The 15,861-nt window shown below is 47.5% G+C and overlaps 1 protein-coding gene and 1 long non-coding RNA gene across 3 annotated transcripts in view; one reads left to right on the top strand and one right to left on the bottom strand.

Annotated features, from left to right (window-relative positions):
* GCHFR (GTP cyclohydrolase I feedback regulator) overlaps positions 1-5,928 on the bottom strand; it is a 20,216-nt gene extending 14,288 nt beyond the window's left edge. Inside the window, exon 1 of the mRNA XM_074996996.1 lies at positions 5,564-5,928. Coding sequence (XP_074853097.1) covers positions 5,564-5,893 — 330 coding nt within the window. The 5' untranslated portion in view covers positions 5,894-5,928. The remainder of the gene's footprint in view (positions 1-5,563) is intronic.
* Positions 5,475-15,861, top strand: LOC142014442 (uncharacterized). 2 transcript variants are annotated; one of them, XR_012645945.1, is made up of 4 exons: positions 5,475-5,606; positions 7,661-7,725; positions 9,821-9,913; positions 11,984-15,861. It is a non-coding gene; the product is annotated as an uncharacterized LOC142014442 (long non-coding RNA). The 2 variants fall into 2 exon arrangements; XR_012645944.1 differs by having other exon boundaries at positions 5,476-5,606; positions 7,633-7,725.

Raw genomic sequence — 15,861 nt, 5'->3', positions numbered from 1 at the left:
GCTGCTGATGCCTCAGTCCATCCCATGTGGGGAAGTGACCTGAGTGTAGGGAGCCCAGGTGTTATGGACAGGGGGAGGGAGAAGGGCTGTTTCCAGTCAGTGTTTGTATAAATTTAAAAAATACATATCAACTTCCAAAGTAGGTGGCGGGGGGAGGAAGAACTCGGAATCATTCTGGACACCACCAAAAATTATAAACTTGCGGCTCCTGCTAAGACGCTACCTGTCTATCATGCTTCCAACCAGAAAACTCAAGAATGCTTTATAACCATGAAGTTTTTAATCTTCCCAACATGTGTGAGGTAGGAAATTATCATCCCTAGTCAAGGCAGGGCAATGTAAAGTGTCAAGTGGAAAGCCTTGATTTTCATAACTCATTTTAATAAATTCTCCCATTTGTACTTCAGTTTTCTAAGACTGTGGTGTCCAATATGGGGAATGGGGCAGCGGATTGTGGCAAACATGGTTCAGGAAAGCTGCATATGTGGGACACCCCTCTGTGCACGCATCCCCACCATATAGTGGGACAAGCGCGTGGCAATAGCGATAGAGGCGGTTTCTCCAGTCCTGGCTTCATCCCCAGGGTGGCTCATGTGTCCTGGCTTCAGTGAGTAATCGGGCTTTTTGGGGTGGTGGGCGGGGAGGGAGAACCTGACTCGAGGAGGAGGGACTGGGGCTCTGGCGATCCATGAAATGCTCTTGGACACCACTGTTCTCAGGAAAGGTACATTTTTATTGATTGATCCAACCACTGAACTAGGACTAGAAGGGACCTCAAAAGGTTATCTAGTCCAGTCCAGTCCCCTGCACTCAAGGCAGGACAAGAATTATCAAGACCATCCCTGACAGTTGTTTGTCTAACCTGCTCTTAAAAAATCTCCAAATTTTGCATATTGATTTATAACTAGAGCTTTTAAGCTGGATTCTTACATCTTTTTGCCACCTTGGAGTGTAAACTAGAAATACAGATATTTATATAACAAATTATGCAGCTTAATATTTTCAGATTGTTATTTATTAATTGTATATTTTAATATGTTGAGAATGGTGAATGGCATATTTATTAGATAATTAACCTTTTGCTTATGATTTGCATCAAACTGCCTTAGCATGGTAACTGGAATTTAAATAAACACACAAACAGCACAGGATATTTATTTTTATTATGAAAAACAAGTCCTCCATGCAATATATGAAATATTGTGCCATACTTTCGAAGCTTGGTCTCAAAAGTTGGATGCTTTCCTCCAATTCTTTACATAGAAAAATAGTCTTTAACTCAAGATTTCTGATACAAGCTCATGGATTCGGTATATCTATCTTTTATGTAAATATTGAGAAATTATCCTAATTTTAGACTTCAACCTATTTGTATTAATTTTAGATTTCATTTTAAACCAATTTATTTAAAAGAAAAAGTTTACAAAATTCACAAAAAAAATCTATTTTTATCCACATTGGCCCTGTTTTTACAGAAATGGGAGTAAAGTGTAAGCGATTTGTATGAAGTCACAAAATGAGACTCTAGTAAGCTTAGCTCTTCACCCTGTTTTACAGAACATTATCAGCTGCTACAACTGGGCGTGGAGAACAGGTGCGGTGTGCAACAGGGATCTCCCCACAGCTTATGGAACCTAGTACAGTAAACCTACGATTTTATGGACCCTGATTTAGTGGACTTTGGGAACAACAGACATCCACCAGTCCCCACTTTGTTCATGAAGTCTGCTTAATTGATGCCTGTAAAATCCTAAATCCTGCCCCCAACCCCCTGCAAAAGTAAGGCAACGTACCAGAGCTGCCGCTACTATGGCTGGAGGGGTGGTCGCTTCCAGCTACTGCAGTCTGCTGAGGGTGAACTGTGGCCCAAACCACTGCCACCAGAGCTGCCATACGCTCCTCTCACCAGAGGCAGGGCACGTATGTGGACAGACAGCACTCGCATATGCACCTTCTCCTGGAGGGAGGAGCCCATGGCAGCTCCTACAGGCCACGGTGATGGCTCTGAGGGTTTATGAAATGTGGACCCAAACACTGTGACTATGTGACAAACAGCTTCCCACCATCCAAAGCTTATCCATGGTAACTAAGGCAACCAGGCCATGCAGACAGAGACATGAAAATCTGTACCAATTTTTTTCAAAGCACTGGAAATAGCAAACATTATGTCTAATGATAAACAAGATGAGATGGTGTGTGGCTATTTGGGATCATTTACAAAACCAACGAAGGGTTAAACCATCTACCCCAACCCATTACAGTAAACAGGAACACCTTTGTTCCACTACACGCTGTCATGCTTTCTCACTGGATATAACAAATACACAGTTTGAAGAGTGTGTGTAACGACAGCAATTCTTGCACTGCTGTTTGTATTTTTCATAGCACGGGTGCACGGGGTGTGTGTGACATTTTGTGCGGGAGTGCAGCACGATTGGCTCCCCCCCCCCAGGCTTCCACTGCCTCCCCAGCCCTCTACTTCCTCTCCTGGGGCTTCCAAGGGAACGCCCCACCCTCCACTGCTGGGCCAATCAGAACATTCAGAGGCCCTGAGTCAAGTGGCGGGGGCCAAGCCGGTGAGTTCCTGCCTCAGGTAAGGCAGCCACATTGGTCCCCGCATCACGCCATCCCCCAAGATGTTGATGTGGAGTGTGTGCTGCCTCGACACAGAAATACGGAAAAATAATTGCAACCTTTACCCAACTTTTACATCTTGGACCGTGAAAAACCTAACTACAGTGCTGCAAGAGGTATTTTTTCAATTAAATTAATAATTCAAAGAGCACCAAATCATCTGGTATTAAAGTGCTGGGGAGGCAGGGCTGCTTTCAGCCTGGTGCCACTGCAGCTCGTCAGCACAACACAGACGTGAATCCCCTTGAGCCCCCACATACTCTCCTGGGGTCCTCCTGCTGAGCACCCCTCTCCCTTTGGGGTGCCCCTCCAGCACTCCCCTCCTGAGCATCCTAATCCCTCCCCCGCATCCCTTCCTGTGGTCCTTCCACAAGTTGGAGGAGGGCAGCTATTGCAGGGCTGAAAAGTGTGGCTGGACGTAAAAAGTTTGCTTACCCCTCTTTTACAAAACTCCTGACCATGGGCTAATTTGTTTCACAGTTGATTTCATCCCATTGCAAAAAACACATCCTCATATTCTGAGCTTCGGTCAAAATTTACAAGTTTCCCCTTTAAAAAACAAAGAAAAAAATGTCTGCTCTTTAGGCTTTCTCCAAACAGCACCTGAAGCTCTGTTAGCAACCCGTGTTTCCTGATGTGTGAACCGATGCTTTTGTCTTGTATGTGACTGAATTAGACAAGCAGGCTATAAACTACAGTTTGCACCTCCCTGGTCCAGCACCCTCGGAACCCAAGCAGTTCTGAACGAGGGACTTTGCCAGATTAGAAGAAGTTAATGTTCTCTGGCTGCTACCACTGGCCTCCAGTTGCAGCTGTTGGAGGATGCCGGACAGCAGCACTCCAGTCCCAGTCCCCTGCGGCGGGAATGCCCCCTTTGGCCCTAGCCCCGCTGCCCCCCATGGGGCTACTGGGAAGCTGGTTTCGTTTGCCCTAATGCCCTGGCTCTCTGGTCCAGGAGCATCCCTTGTCTGGGGGGGGGGAGTGCCAGGTTTAGGAAGTGCCCCCTGTAGTCGGAATGCCTGGAACTGTGCTGTAACCATACTAGTAATCATATTTTAAAATGGCTTCAGGTGTTATCTAGCATGTTCAATATGCATAACCTGCTCATAATTCCTATTTCCCTTCGGAGAGCCATCAGGCAGAGGAACGGAGGCAGGACAATTAGCAGGGAATGGTGAAAATGTGCTGGTCTGAGGCACAACAATTCCTTCCCGACACACTCAGGCTCTTACAGCTAGTTTCACTTCCCTCCAGAAATTACTGCTGAGCAATGGAGTATGTTACTTCCTAGTCAGTGAGAGCCCTTTAAGGGCTTGCCAATACTAGACTTTAGTAACAGATTGCCAGCTAACCTGAGGCAGAGCAGTCTAGCACAGATGTACCCCAGATAATCCCTATAGGAGACACACAAGAGGGAGAAGACAGTTGGGTGTGGAGTTCTTCCTCTCCAAGTTCCAGTCAGTCCCCAGAGACAGCTATCTGGCTGTGTGCAAGACAGTTGAGTGTAAGCCACATATCCTGGGAAAGGGGTGAAAATTCATCTGGCCCCTTATCAGTGTCAAAACACAGCAAGGTAGCACATGCCAGGCTGTACTGTGGGTAGGGGGAAGACTACAGTAAACCCTTGATTTTACAGACCCTGATTTTGCAGACTTCAGGAATAACAGACAGCTGCCAGCCCCTGCCTCCCCCCCACACACACCACTGTTGCTCCCAAAGTCTGCTTAATCGGCACCTGTAAAATCCTAAATACTGCCCCCCAGCCCCTCAAAAAAAGGTGACTTACTAGAGCCACTGCTTCCAGCCACTGAACCCTCCACCACTGCCTGGACTGCCGCCTCTGGAGCTGCCATGTGCTCCTTCCACCAGAGATGGGGCACGTATGTGGGCAGACAGCTCCAGCTGAGGCAGAGGACTCCAGTGGCGGTGGTTCTGGTGAGTTGCAGACATTGGGGGGGGGGAAGCCTGGCGGGGGCCACAGTAAACCCTCGTATTTAATGGACTTTTGAGTTTAATGGACCCCGCTCTCCCATTAATCTATTAAATCAAGAGTTTATATAGATAAGCTCTGAGAGGTAGCCAAGTTGGTCTGTATCTTCAAAACCAACAAGAACAAGAAGTCCTGCATCTGAGGAAGTGGGTCTTTGCCCCACAAAAACTTGTGCTCTAAAATATCTGTTAGTCTATAAGGTGCCCTAGGACTTCTTGTTTTTGTATATAAGCTGTGCAACAGAGCACCAGCGCAGTCTACCCTGCACCCTTGGACTTCACCTCCGAAGCTGGGCAGCAGTATCCCCACAGCACAGCGGGCTCCCAGGTGTCACCCCGCTGGTTTTAAAATGCGCTCACATCTCCGTGCAGGCAGGCCACCACCCTCTGTGGGGCAGCTCGGAGTAAGTTTGGGAGGGGGGAAAGGAATCAGCTGCCACCCGGGTGTCTGCAACAGTATTAAGTTCCCTGGACAGCAACACATCGCCCCCCCCCCCCCCCCCCCGCCCCCAGCACTAGGGGAAGTGGAATCCCGCGCCAGCCGGCTCTTTGCAAAGTCAAACACAAACAATCCCCTTCCACCCGCCTCCCTCACCCGGCGCAAAGCAAAACACGCACCGGACGCAGCCCCCAGGCAGCGCGCCTCGGCGAGCAGCCGCGGCCCCCCGGCTCCGGAGAAGCACAGCTCTCCCGTCCGGAGCGCACCCGGCGCCCCGCTGGCTGCTGCCCAGACCCGCGCGAGGCCACACGTCGCCCGGCGGGCGTCACTCAAACCGCGGACGTCGCTCCCGGATCCCGGCGCCGGTATTTTGCCCCAGCCCGCTCGCTAGCCGGGTACGGGAGAGGTGCAAGGAAGGGCTGGGGCGGCTGGCGGCGGGGAGACGAGACGCTGCCTGCCCCCCGCGGCAGGCGGAACGAGGGCCCGGCCGCGCCCACTCACCATGCGGATCTGCGTGCTGATGAGGACGTAGGGCATGATCCCGGTTAGCGCCCGCCCCGCGCGGCACCCAGCTCGCGGCCCCTGCCCAGCACTCCGGCTCCGCGTCCACCCCTGCCTCGGCTTCGCCTCCCCGCACGTGACAGCCTGGCCGGCCCCGGCCACGCCCCCGCCCTCGGCAGCCTGTCGCCCCCGCGGGCCGCGCGCACCTGAGCGCGGGGACTCGCGCCCTGCCGGGGCTGGGTACGCGCGGCTGCGGCTTGGGCGAGCTCTAAGGCGGCGGCGGCGGGTCAGGCCTGAGCGAAGCCTGGGGCCGGGTGGAGAAGGGGGCATCGGTCGCACGGCCTCTCACGTGCCGAGGGAGTGCTCCGTCACTTGAGCCACTGCCCCTCTGCTGGGGGAGGGCAGGGAGGTGCTGGGGAAAGTTTGGAGACCCCCTCAGGGCTCCCTTGCCCTGGTTCCAGGATCAGCAGGGAGCTGGGGGAGGGTGGAGGCCCTGCCTTGATTCATCACATTGTCCCCTTGCTGTTTGCATCCACCAGAGGGAACCAGGAAAAAAAACACTCATCCAGCACTACACTGTACTTGGTGTATATATGCACCTTCCCAGGCTGCCTCCCAAGGGATATCCCAGCAAACTTGAGGCACAAGATCAACAGGACAGTAACAGGACCCCTCTCTCTCTTTGCTCTGAACTAGGCAGGATGGTACTTCTGAAGGAGGCAGTAAATCTTAACTCAGAAGCAGGTACAGGTTGAATCTCTTGTCCAGCACCCTCCGGAGCTGACCAGTGCTGAATGAGAGAATTTGCCAGATGATGGGAGGTCATTACCAACACTTCCACTGCTTTCTGGACTCTTAGAAGACTTTTAGGGGTAAATTACAGCTAAATAACAGCACAGAACACTGAGAGCCAGGAGTGGTGGCTGTAAACAAACTTTATGGGACCACCAGAAACTTGGCCACACCCATGATAAATGGTCCTCCAGCTAACTGAAATCATGCCAGATTATGGAGTTAGCCAGATGAGAGAGTTCCAGACTAAAGATGTTCATCTTGTATAGATCTGACCAATTCTAGTCTCAGGAGTTGTTCAAGGAAGTGCTTCCTGCCAACAGGCCCTGCAAACTTACCTGCAAGGAACCTCTGACAAATAAAGGGAGGTAGAAGGTGGAGCTATAATACTCACCTCTGTGTTAGTCAGAAGATTGTGATTTTCCGAACAAAGAAACTGGGGCTGGGGGAGATACTGTATTCAGTACAACCTTAGAAGTCTGTTATGCTGGTCAAGGAGTGAGAGTAGGTAGAACTATCAGGAGACACGATGGTATAACCCAACTTTTGCCCTCCCATAGGAGTGCATGGCTCCACTGATATTGGAAATTAAATCCCCTTATGCCAGTGGGGTAAATATAGCTCTTGGATTGCAGTGTTTCCCAGACGTCTGATGAGCAGTTGTATTAACAGATTACAACTGTTCTGTGGGTACAACACTCTGGTTGCTATCACAGTAGCATTTTGTACGTTCAGCACTTTGAGCAGTAATCAGTGCTTTTGTGCTGAGGTAAAAGGTGTTGGTTTAGGGTTAACAATCCTATCTGTAAAAAAACAAAAGTTACAGAAACATCTGCAAAGAAACTGACAACTACACAAGTCTTGGGAGGAGCTGACAGTCTGCTCAAATTGAGTATGAAGCATGGCAGGGAAAACCAAAATGAAGGTGCCCCGCAGATGACTCTTCTCTCACCCAGGACAACCACCCAGTTTGGTACATGGAATCCTCACCATGCCCCTGGGAGGGAGATAAGTAGTAATATCCCCATTTTACAGAGGGAGAGACAGAGCTTCAAAGGACTGATGTGATTGATGGGTAGGAAAGGTTTCCCTAGTCTCTTTGGCAGAGGCTGGAAATAAGTGACAGGGGAGGGATCACTTTGATGACTACCTAGTCCATGGTTTCCCAAACTGAGGGGCATGAAGAAATTCCAGGGGGAGCACAAACCAACCCAGACTGCCCCCTCAGTCATTCCCTACACCTGAAGAAAAAGCTGGCCTTTGCTTCCGTCTCTCAGCCTCTGCCATTTCACATGTGTGACCCAGGGCAGCTGCTATAAAAAGCCGGCAGACGGTGAAGACCGACGTGGAGCTAGCTGCCTCCTGCAAAGGTGAGTGAGTGTGAGTTGTGGGGGAGGAGGAGGATGGGGTTAGATGAGGGGCTGGCGGTGCCTGGCTTTGGGGAAGGGGAGGGGCTCAGGCAGGCGGCTCACAGATGGCAGTGAGCGGCTGGCCTGTGGTAAAAAAGAGTTGGGGGGGTGAGGGTTTCCCAAAACTCAAAAGGTGGGCATGATGCCAAAAAGTTTGGGAACCACTGACCTAGTCTTTTCACTCCCTCTGGGGCACCTGACATTGGCCTCTCTCAGCAGACAGGATACTGGGCTAGATGGACCTTTGGCCTGACCCACTATGGCCATTCTTATGTTCTTATGACTGCCCAGGAGTGTGTAACAAGGCAAAGTCAGAGACAAGAGGAGAGCTTGGGAGTTCCTAGCCTCCTCTCCTGGGCTCTGGTCACTTCCTCAGATAGGATTTGTGAGCTGACGAAGCATGTTACCCAAAGTACGTATCTGCCATTCAAAAGTGGAATGTTGTACCACTTCACTGACTGCTGGTTAATTCCTCCCAGTTTGCTGATGTTGGCTCTAGAGGGGGATGGTGTCTCAAGTGTGGACAACAAAGAGACCAAAATCCCTAAAAAGGCACTTGTGCTGTGCTACTGCATTAGGCCCTGATGCCATTGGCAAGAAGGTAAGGGTGGCATAAAAAGACCAATTTGATACACAGCCCCAGGAGCTACCAGTGATTCAGTCAGTGCAGAGCTTGTCTCCTACATTTGGTAGCGTCAGCTGCCACAGAAAAGGGGAACAACCCTGAGCAACTATGAATAACCTGCCCATGGGGGAAAATTTCTCTCTAGTCCTTTCAGACAGGTTATATCTCTGCTTCAAGCTGGGAGTGTGATTTTCAGTTCCTCAAGCTAGCATGCTAAAAGGAGAGTGTAACCACAGCAGTGCAAGCAGCCCAGAGCACATACTTCTTGGATGATACATATATAAGTCTCTTTCAGTGCTCATGCCACCATGGCTGAGTATATACCTAGGGTCTTCTATGGGAATGTGCATGTGGCAACTAACCCCTCCTGGCATTCCTGCTGCTGCAGCTACCTCTGGCATATGAGCTCCTGAAACCTAGCACCAGTATATCTTCTGGGGCTGGGAGTCTGGGACTCACACTGAGCCCCAGATGTAGACATGCCTTAGAAGCTGGCCTTCAGCCTAAAGCAGGGGTGGGGTTCTTCTGGACTTTGGTGGAGCCTTTTTTAATAACAATCCACAAGAATATTTGTTCCTTCTTATAGTTAAAGGAAAGATGATTTATCAGGGGCTCTGAGTAAATTGCTACTGGAGACAGAAAACAGCCCTTTGATATCTTTCCAGGTAAAAGACCTCCTTGAATGAAAACCAAGAGATGGCAACTGCTAGTGGTTCTGCGCAGATTTGTCTTAAGATTCTTTAACAAAATGGGCTACAATTGCTTTTCTTTGTTCACTATTTCTTATTGTTTCCCTGCCTTGCGATGGGGAGCTCTGAGCCATGGAGTCCCACCAGTTCTAAAGCAGTAGCTTTAGCAAACTAGCCACACTATTCTGAAAATGTATTTATTGTTCGAGCCAACTAACCACACTCAACCAATTAAACAGCCACACGTGGCTAGCATGTTAGACACCATGGTGTAAGAGATATGAGAGAAAAACAGTTTTCACCTTACTTCACTCTAGTGTCTGCAAGTACTTTTATGTCCTTGGCTGAGATGTTACTTTGTAATGTCCTCCGGCAATGGATTAAATCAAATCAGAACCATTTAAGGAGTGATTTGCGCATGACTACAAGAGAAGACAAGAGGGAGAGGATATGTTATTTTTCCTTCTGGCAGTGAAAGAAAAATAGATCTACAAAGCTGCGTTAATTCTGCGAACTGACACTGAAACCAGCATATCATTCCGAGCTGAATCACTGGTTGTTCTAAAGCTTTGCCAGTTCCGTCCTAATCCAGCTCTGACAAATGGAGATTTACAGTGCAAAGAAAAAAAGTATTTTATTTCTGGAAGTAATTGTTTATTTTTAATGTAGAATAACACTTATGGAGCTAAGCCCATTTTCCAAGAGAGTTTGTACAAGTTTAAAAAAATATTATTTTTTATAGATTGATTTAAGAAGATAATTAGAATACAGGCTGAGAGTCAGGACACCGGGGTTCTATTTCAGACTCTACCACTGCCTCATCACATTGCTATAGGTAAACTACTTCATCTTTGTGTCTCTTTGCCCAGGTATTTAAAAAAAATCAAGCTAATATTTACCCACCTCAGAGGGTTGTTGAAGGTTTTACTGTACCTCAGTTTTGTAGACTGTTTGGACTCTACCTGAAATTAACAAAGCAAATATCAGTTAAACACCTACAAAGTCGGTGGTTTTGTCTTTCTGGTGTTGAAAAGCAAACTGTTTTGCTAAGCACTAGATCCTGTGTGTGTGTTCAATAGTTCAAATGCACCCTGGGTGTGATCCCATATATACGAATTTTACACCGAGGTTTAATTTGATCCAGTAGGTTTCTCCCTCCCTCCAAAATTTCATTCTCAGAGGAATCATTGTAAAATTATGTCCGCAAGGAGCAGGAGATGAAATGACGCAGGAAGCAAATGAAGTCAGTGGGAGAGGTTGGCCACAGGATAGGCTTTTTCCCTATGGTGCAAGTGAAGTCCCTTTCCCTCAACGCCGACCCTAATATTTTAAAAGCTTAGGAAAGTAATACACAGAACTGTTGAACTCAGCAGACAGAATCCCGAGGTTGGAGGAATTGGTTAGGGAAGAGAGCACAGAGGTAAGTACGCAGATATGGCTTTGAGTCTGTCTCTCTCCCAATTGAGGCCCTGATTCAGAAGTGTACTTATGTACAAGTCCCTGGGACTTAAACATATAGTTGAGTGCTTTCCTGAATCAGGGTTTAAATGTGCACAACCAACACTTGAGCATGAGGCTAAAAGGTGGTGGGCATCACTGGAGGTAGTGTGTTTGGATGACGTTTTAAATGGAGGACTTGGTCACTTGCAGTCTTGAGCAATCTCCTGACCCTGTTTGCAAGAAGAGGGATGTAAGTAAGCTTGGGCCACGTTCTGACTTAGTCTGTGGTATTTTGAAAAATACAATCTAGAGAGAAACCAGAGGCAGGATGGCCCAGTGGCTGAGATGCTAGCCTGGGACTCTGGAGAACAAGGTTCCATTTGATGTTCTGCTGCAGACTTATCCCTTCACTTCTGTGTCCCATCTGTAAGATGGGGGGTAGTAGCTCTTCCCTACGTGCCAAACGTGGTGTGGTGACTGAGGATAAATGAGTTGGGTTGTGAGGCACTCTGATAGTGTATAATTACCAAGTCTAGATAGAGAAGGTTTTGTCCTCCCGACAGTTCCATTACATTTCCAACTGGGGTAGTTATTCTGTGCTGCACTTTCTCAAATTTTTATGTTGTGTGACCGATGAAGAATAGCTACTGCCTAATCTTTCAGAGCTAGCTGCATTTGTGGGCTAGGTGGGGGGTCCTGATATCCAGAGGTGTCCCATCCATAGGACCATTTGAGGGGGGCGGCCCCAGGCCTTGAGGGGTCCCCAGGATGGCTGCCCCAACCATTCTATGGATGGGATAGTCCTCTATATTGAGTTTAGTGCACAGGATCCAGGGCAGCCTCAGAGATCACCTGGAGCAGAGTGGCAGCAGAGTTTGGGACCCCTGTACTCACTGCGGCAGCAGGAGCTGTGAGAAGAGGAGCAGCCCAGTAGCCTGCTCCTCTCTGCTGCCGTTTCTCTCCAAGGTTGCTCTGCTTCCTTTGGGCGGGGCCATTTAGAGAAGTGGAGCAGGCCGGGGCTGGGTCACTCCACTTCCCACCACTACAGTGAAGCAGAAAGACCAGGCTGGCAGAGGGCAGCAGAGTGGAGCAGGCTGCTTGGTAGCATCGCTTTCAGTGGCTCAGGCTGCAAGTGCCGTGGCCTGACCCCTGCTGCTGCCCCACACCAGGCCCACAGCAATTCCTCAGGTTGTGTTGCTTCGGGGGGGGGTCCATTGGGGAAGGGTGCAATGGGGGTGGTAGAGGACCAAGCAGGGCAGAAAGAGATGGGGCGGGAAGAGGGAAGATGGGGACAGAGCCTGTGTTGAGAGCAGGTTTCTGGGCCCCGGGTCTGGGGTGAGGGGGCGTGTTGTCCCGGGCTCTTCTGCGAATGGCCCTGGTGATATCAACAATCGGTACAGTGTTTTAGGAGCTCTTTCTGTTTGAAAGGCGCTCTACACCTTGCACTAACCTTTGCTCTTTGCAGGAACTTCAACATGCACATCTCCAATAACCTTGATAAGGTAGAGTCGTGACTACAACTTCCATTGTCTCCTGGTGACCTCTCTCCAATATTAGCGTACAGCTGCAGCATGTAATAGAAATGTGAAATCCACATCCAGCTCTCAAATGCAGATCATTAGCACATAATAATAAAAAACTAGGCAAGGATTCTTATTGTGTGGCAGACTGCCAAGATCTGAGTAGTCATCTTGGCTCCCGTGTTTCTCTTAAAAGAGAGGGAGAAAGAGAGAGAATTGCACATTCTATCTTCATATTCAGTTTCCTGTTCAGACGCTGAATCTATGAGGGAGTCCAAGTTCTCAGCACACTAGTAGCATGAGAGTAGCGATAAACATGAGTATGGTGTATCTCAGGAGTACCGTTCATTACCAGAAATAAATTCATGGGTTTTGGCATTTGAGACTAGTTCCAAGGCCACTTAAAATTGCCTCCTTAGTGTAGAAACAGGGCCCTCTGGGGGATGTTTGCTTTTTTTCTTTCCGTGTCATTAATGTAAAAAAGCAGATAAAGGTTATTTGGCTCTGTTATAGATCATAGCTTTGATGTTCACAATGCAAGAGGCAAGTGCCCTATGAATAGGTTCATTATTCTATTCTAGCTGCAGCAAATTTCTCTAAATAATACCTTCTTCTCTGTATAGCACCCACTTTTAGTCCTTGCCTGCAATATAACTAATTGTATGTAGGCAATACCTTTCTGTAAGTGCCTCGTGAATCTGGCTTCTGTTCCTTAAAGGCCAGCTGCATTGTAAAATATTATCAGCTATTCTATTTACAGCAGTTGCTTTAAAGAGTGAATCACAAAATGTTTAATAAATATCTTTAATTTCATTTTAATAAATTGCTTAAAAACAAGCTGTTACCATCTGAGTATGAACAGCAGAACGTGGGAAATGGAGCTTTGTTAGATTGCTAGGAAAGCTGAGGATTTTCAAAGCTCTTGTGTAAATTCTAATACTGTTAAATTAATATTTTAATATGTATATATGTTTTTAAAATATATCCCTTACCTTACAGTTCTGAACATTTCCTTATTCGCCACAATTTGGCTATGTCTACACTACAGGGAAAGAACTTCTTTTCAAAAGAGTGCGTCCACACACAAAAAAGCAGATCAAAAGAGTGAGCTGCTCTTTCAAAGAGAGCATCCACACAGCCCCATGCTCTTTTTAAAAACGGGCCAGGGATTGAAAATCAGGCCCCATGAGGACTGCTCTTTTGGGAAAAAAGGGCCCACAGAGCATCTACACATTTTCTTTGAAAAAACTTTTGAAAGGAGGTGTTCTTCCTGAAATGGGAAAGGAAGAGCAGTTTCGAAAGGAGCATGTCCTTTGATGTACTTTAGAAAGAATGTTTTTTGTGTGCAAGACACTCCATGGGATCTTTTGAAAGCGCTCCCTTCTTTCAAAAAATTTTTGAAAGAACTTACTGGCGTACATGCAGCCTTTCAGAGAGGAGCTACATTTTCATGTGCTACAATCTGCCCAGTTTATAGATAATGAAAAAGTGACCTGTATTTACAAAAATGTTTGCAATTTTGTTCTCTTTCTCTTTATTTGGTAATTTATAATTAATTGTCCAAGGTATGACATGGATCACTGTAGTTTTCCTTTAGTTATTTTTGGATAATGCAATTTTCCAAGAATATCTCAGTTTCAGGGCATGTTTAAGCTACTGATTAGGGTTCTCTGATTTTGGGCATGGGCAGTGGGTGAACCTAGGGCTGGGGGAGGCAAGCACCCCACCCCTGCCACCCAGGGCATCCGTGATGTAAAGGCAAGGCCTTTTTCTGTAGTCAGATTGTAAGCCCTAAAACCTAAGGCCTTCATCTCTAGCCAGACTGAAATAGCAGCAACCATTAGCTGAGGAGCAGTTTGTCACATACTCCCATTCCATCTAAATCACATTAAAATAGTGTAATACCAGACTGTTCAGAAGGACACCCTGTCCTAATGGCAGCCAATATCACCAGATATAGACACAGATCATAAAGTTGTTAAATAAAACTTCATTTCGTAGCTTTTCGTCTGTCAAGAAAGTACTTGTCAGTAGTTGGGATTGTGAAATCCTCATTCCTTTATTGTTCTATTAGTATCGTCCCCACTTTCCTGCTGGTTGTATGAGCTCTGTGTGGTTCTTATTTTTTTCTGTCCACTGTATAATTAATATTGCTAGGTGTAAATCAGATGAGGTGATGGAATATAATTGGTTTGGGATTTATGTTACATTATGTTAGGATTGAAACAAAAAAGCAGTAAAGTAGCACTTTAACAAAATAATTTATCAGGTGAGCTTTTGTGGCACAGACCCACAAAAGCTCACCTAATAAATTATTTTGTTAGTCTTTAAAGTGCAACTTTACTACTTTTTTTGTTTTGATAGTATATAGACTAGCAGGGCTTTTTCTCTATGTTAGGATTGGTTAATAAAATAATAGCTAAGCAGGACGCAATTTTCACTGTATAAACTGGGGCCCAAGAAGGAGACCAGCAAGAAAGCAAGAGAAGGAACAGAAAGAATAAGGAGGAAAGACCTGGAAGAAGAACTCACCTTCAGGACATAGCCTAAGATCAGGCAAGAATCCTCTGCATGATCATGACATGCAGCAACCAGTATCCAGACATGACTGACCTGGCTTGACCAACAGGGGATATTCAGCTGCCTTGAGGAGGGTTGGTAAGCATGGCATTGTATGCCTAGCACATGTATTTGGCTTGCTTGGTAATTGTGAGTAATTAGAGAGTAAGGATATTACTGTGTAAGGCTTTTCACTGGTAAAAGATCCTGCAAACATGCAGGAAATATCATGTGTAGCCTGAGCCCTAGGAATTCATCAAATTATAGGCCCCTAGAAATGGAAGGGACCTCGAGAGGTCGTCAACTTGGGTCCGCTGCCCGCCCGGCTGGGCCAGGCACCGTGTAGATCAGTGGTGTCCAGTCGGAATTGAAAGATCCCCACACTTGTGCTTGGTGTCTTTCCACATTCACCACAGCCCAGCCCCCAGCCAGGCTCTCCCAGCCTCCCCCAGCGCCAGCCTCTCCCAGTACCTGCCCAAATAAATGCCAGCAACAAATGCCAAAGGTGCTGGAGTTGTTGCCAGGGCAGCAGGGACTGGAGGAACGGCTGGGGCTGGAGGAGTGGCTGGGGCCACTGCCATGGCTGGGCCCAAAGCAGCAGCCAGGCCGCGGCTGGATCTGGAAGAGCAGCTGGGGCAGCCTCTGCTGGAGCCACCACTTGCTTTTCCCACCAGGGGTGGGGCATGTGCACAGGCAGGTGGCACTTGTGCAGCTCTAGGAAGAGCCACATTTAAATGCTCCATGTGCCACATGTGATTCTAGAGCCGAATCGCCACACCATGGTGTCCCATTCACCACGTGTGGCAAGTGTCAGTAGTATTGGACACTGTGGATCTAGATCATCCTGCTAGGTGTCTGTCTAACCTGTTCTTAAATATCTCCAGTGATGGAGATTCCACAACCTCCCTAGGCAATTCATTCCAGTGCTTAACCACCCTGACAGGGAATTTTTCCTAACGTCCATCTAAACCTCCTTGGGTGGCTTCTTGTCCTATCCTCAGAGGTTAAGGAGAATACTTTCTTTGCTTTTGCCTTTCTAATTTTGCTCCTACATTCATGTGTTATTTGTTTATATTCATTCTTTGTACTTTCACCTAGTTTTCACTTTTTATACAGTTCCTTTTTGATTTTTAGGTCATTAAATATCTCTGGCTCAGCAAGCTGGTCTCGTGTCACAGTTCCTATCCTTCCTATGCAGAGGAATGCTTTGCTCTTGTGCCTTTAGTAATGTCCCTTTGAAAAACTGCCAGCTGTCCTCAACTGT

The sequence above is a fragment of the Carettochelys insculpta genome, chromosome 6, assembly GCF_033958435.1.
Source record: "Carettochelys insculpta isolate YL-2023 chromosome 6, ASM3395843v1, whole genome shotgun sequence".
Taxonomy (NCBI): Eukaryota; Metazoa; Chordata; order Testudines; family Carettochelyidae; genus Carettochelys; species Carettochelys insculpta.
Note: the sequence above shows the minus strand (reverse complement) of the source record. Positions and strands in the feature narration are given on the sequence as shown.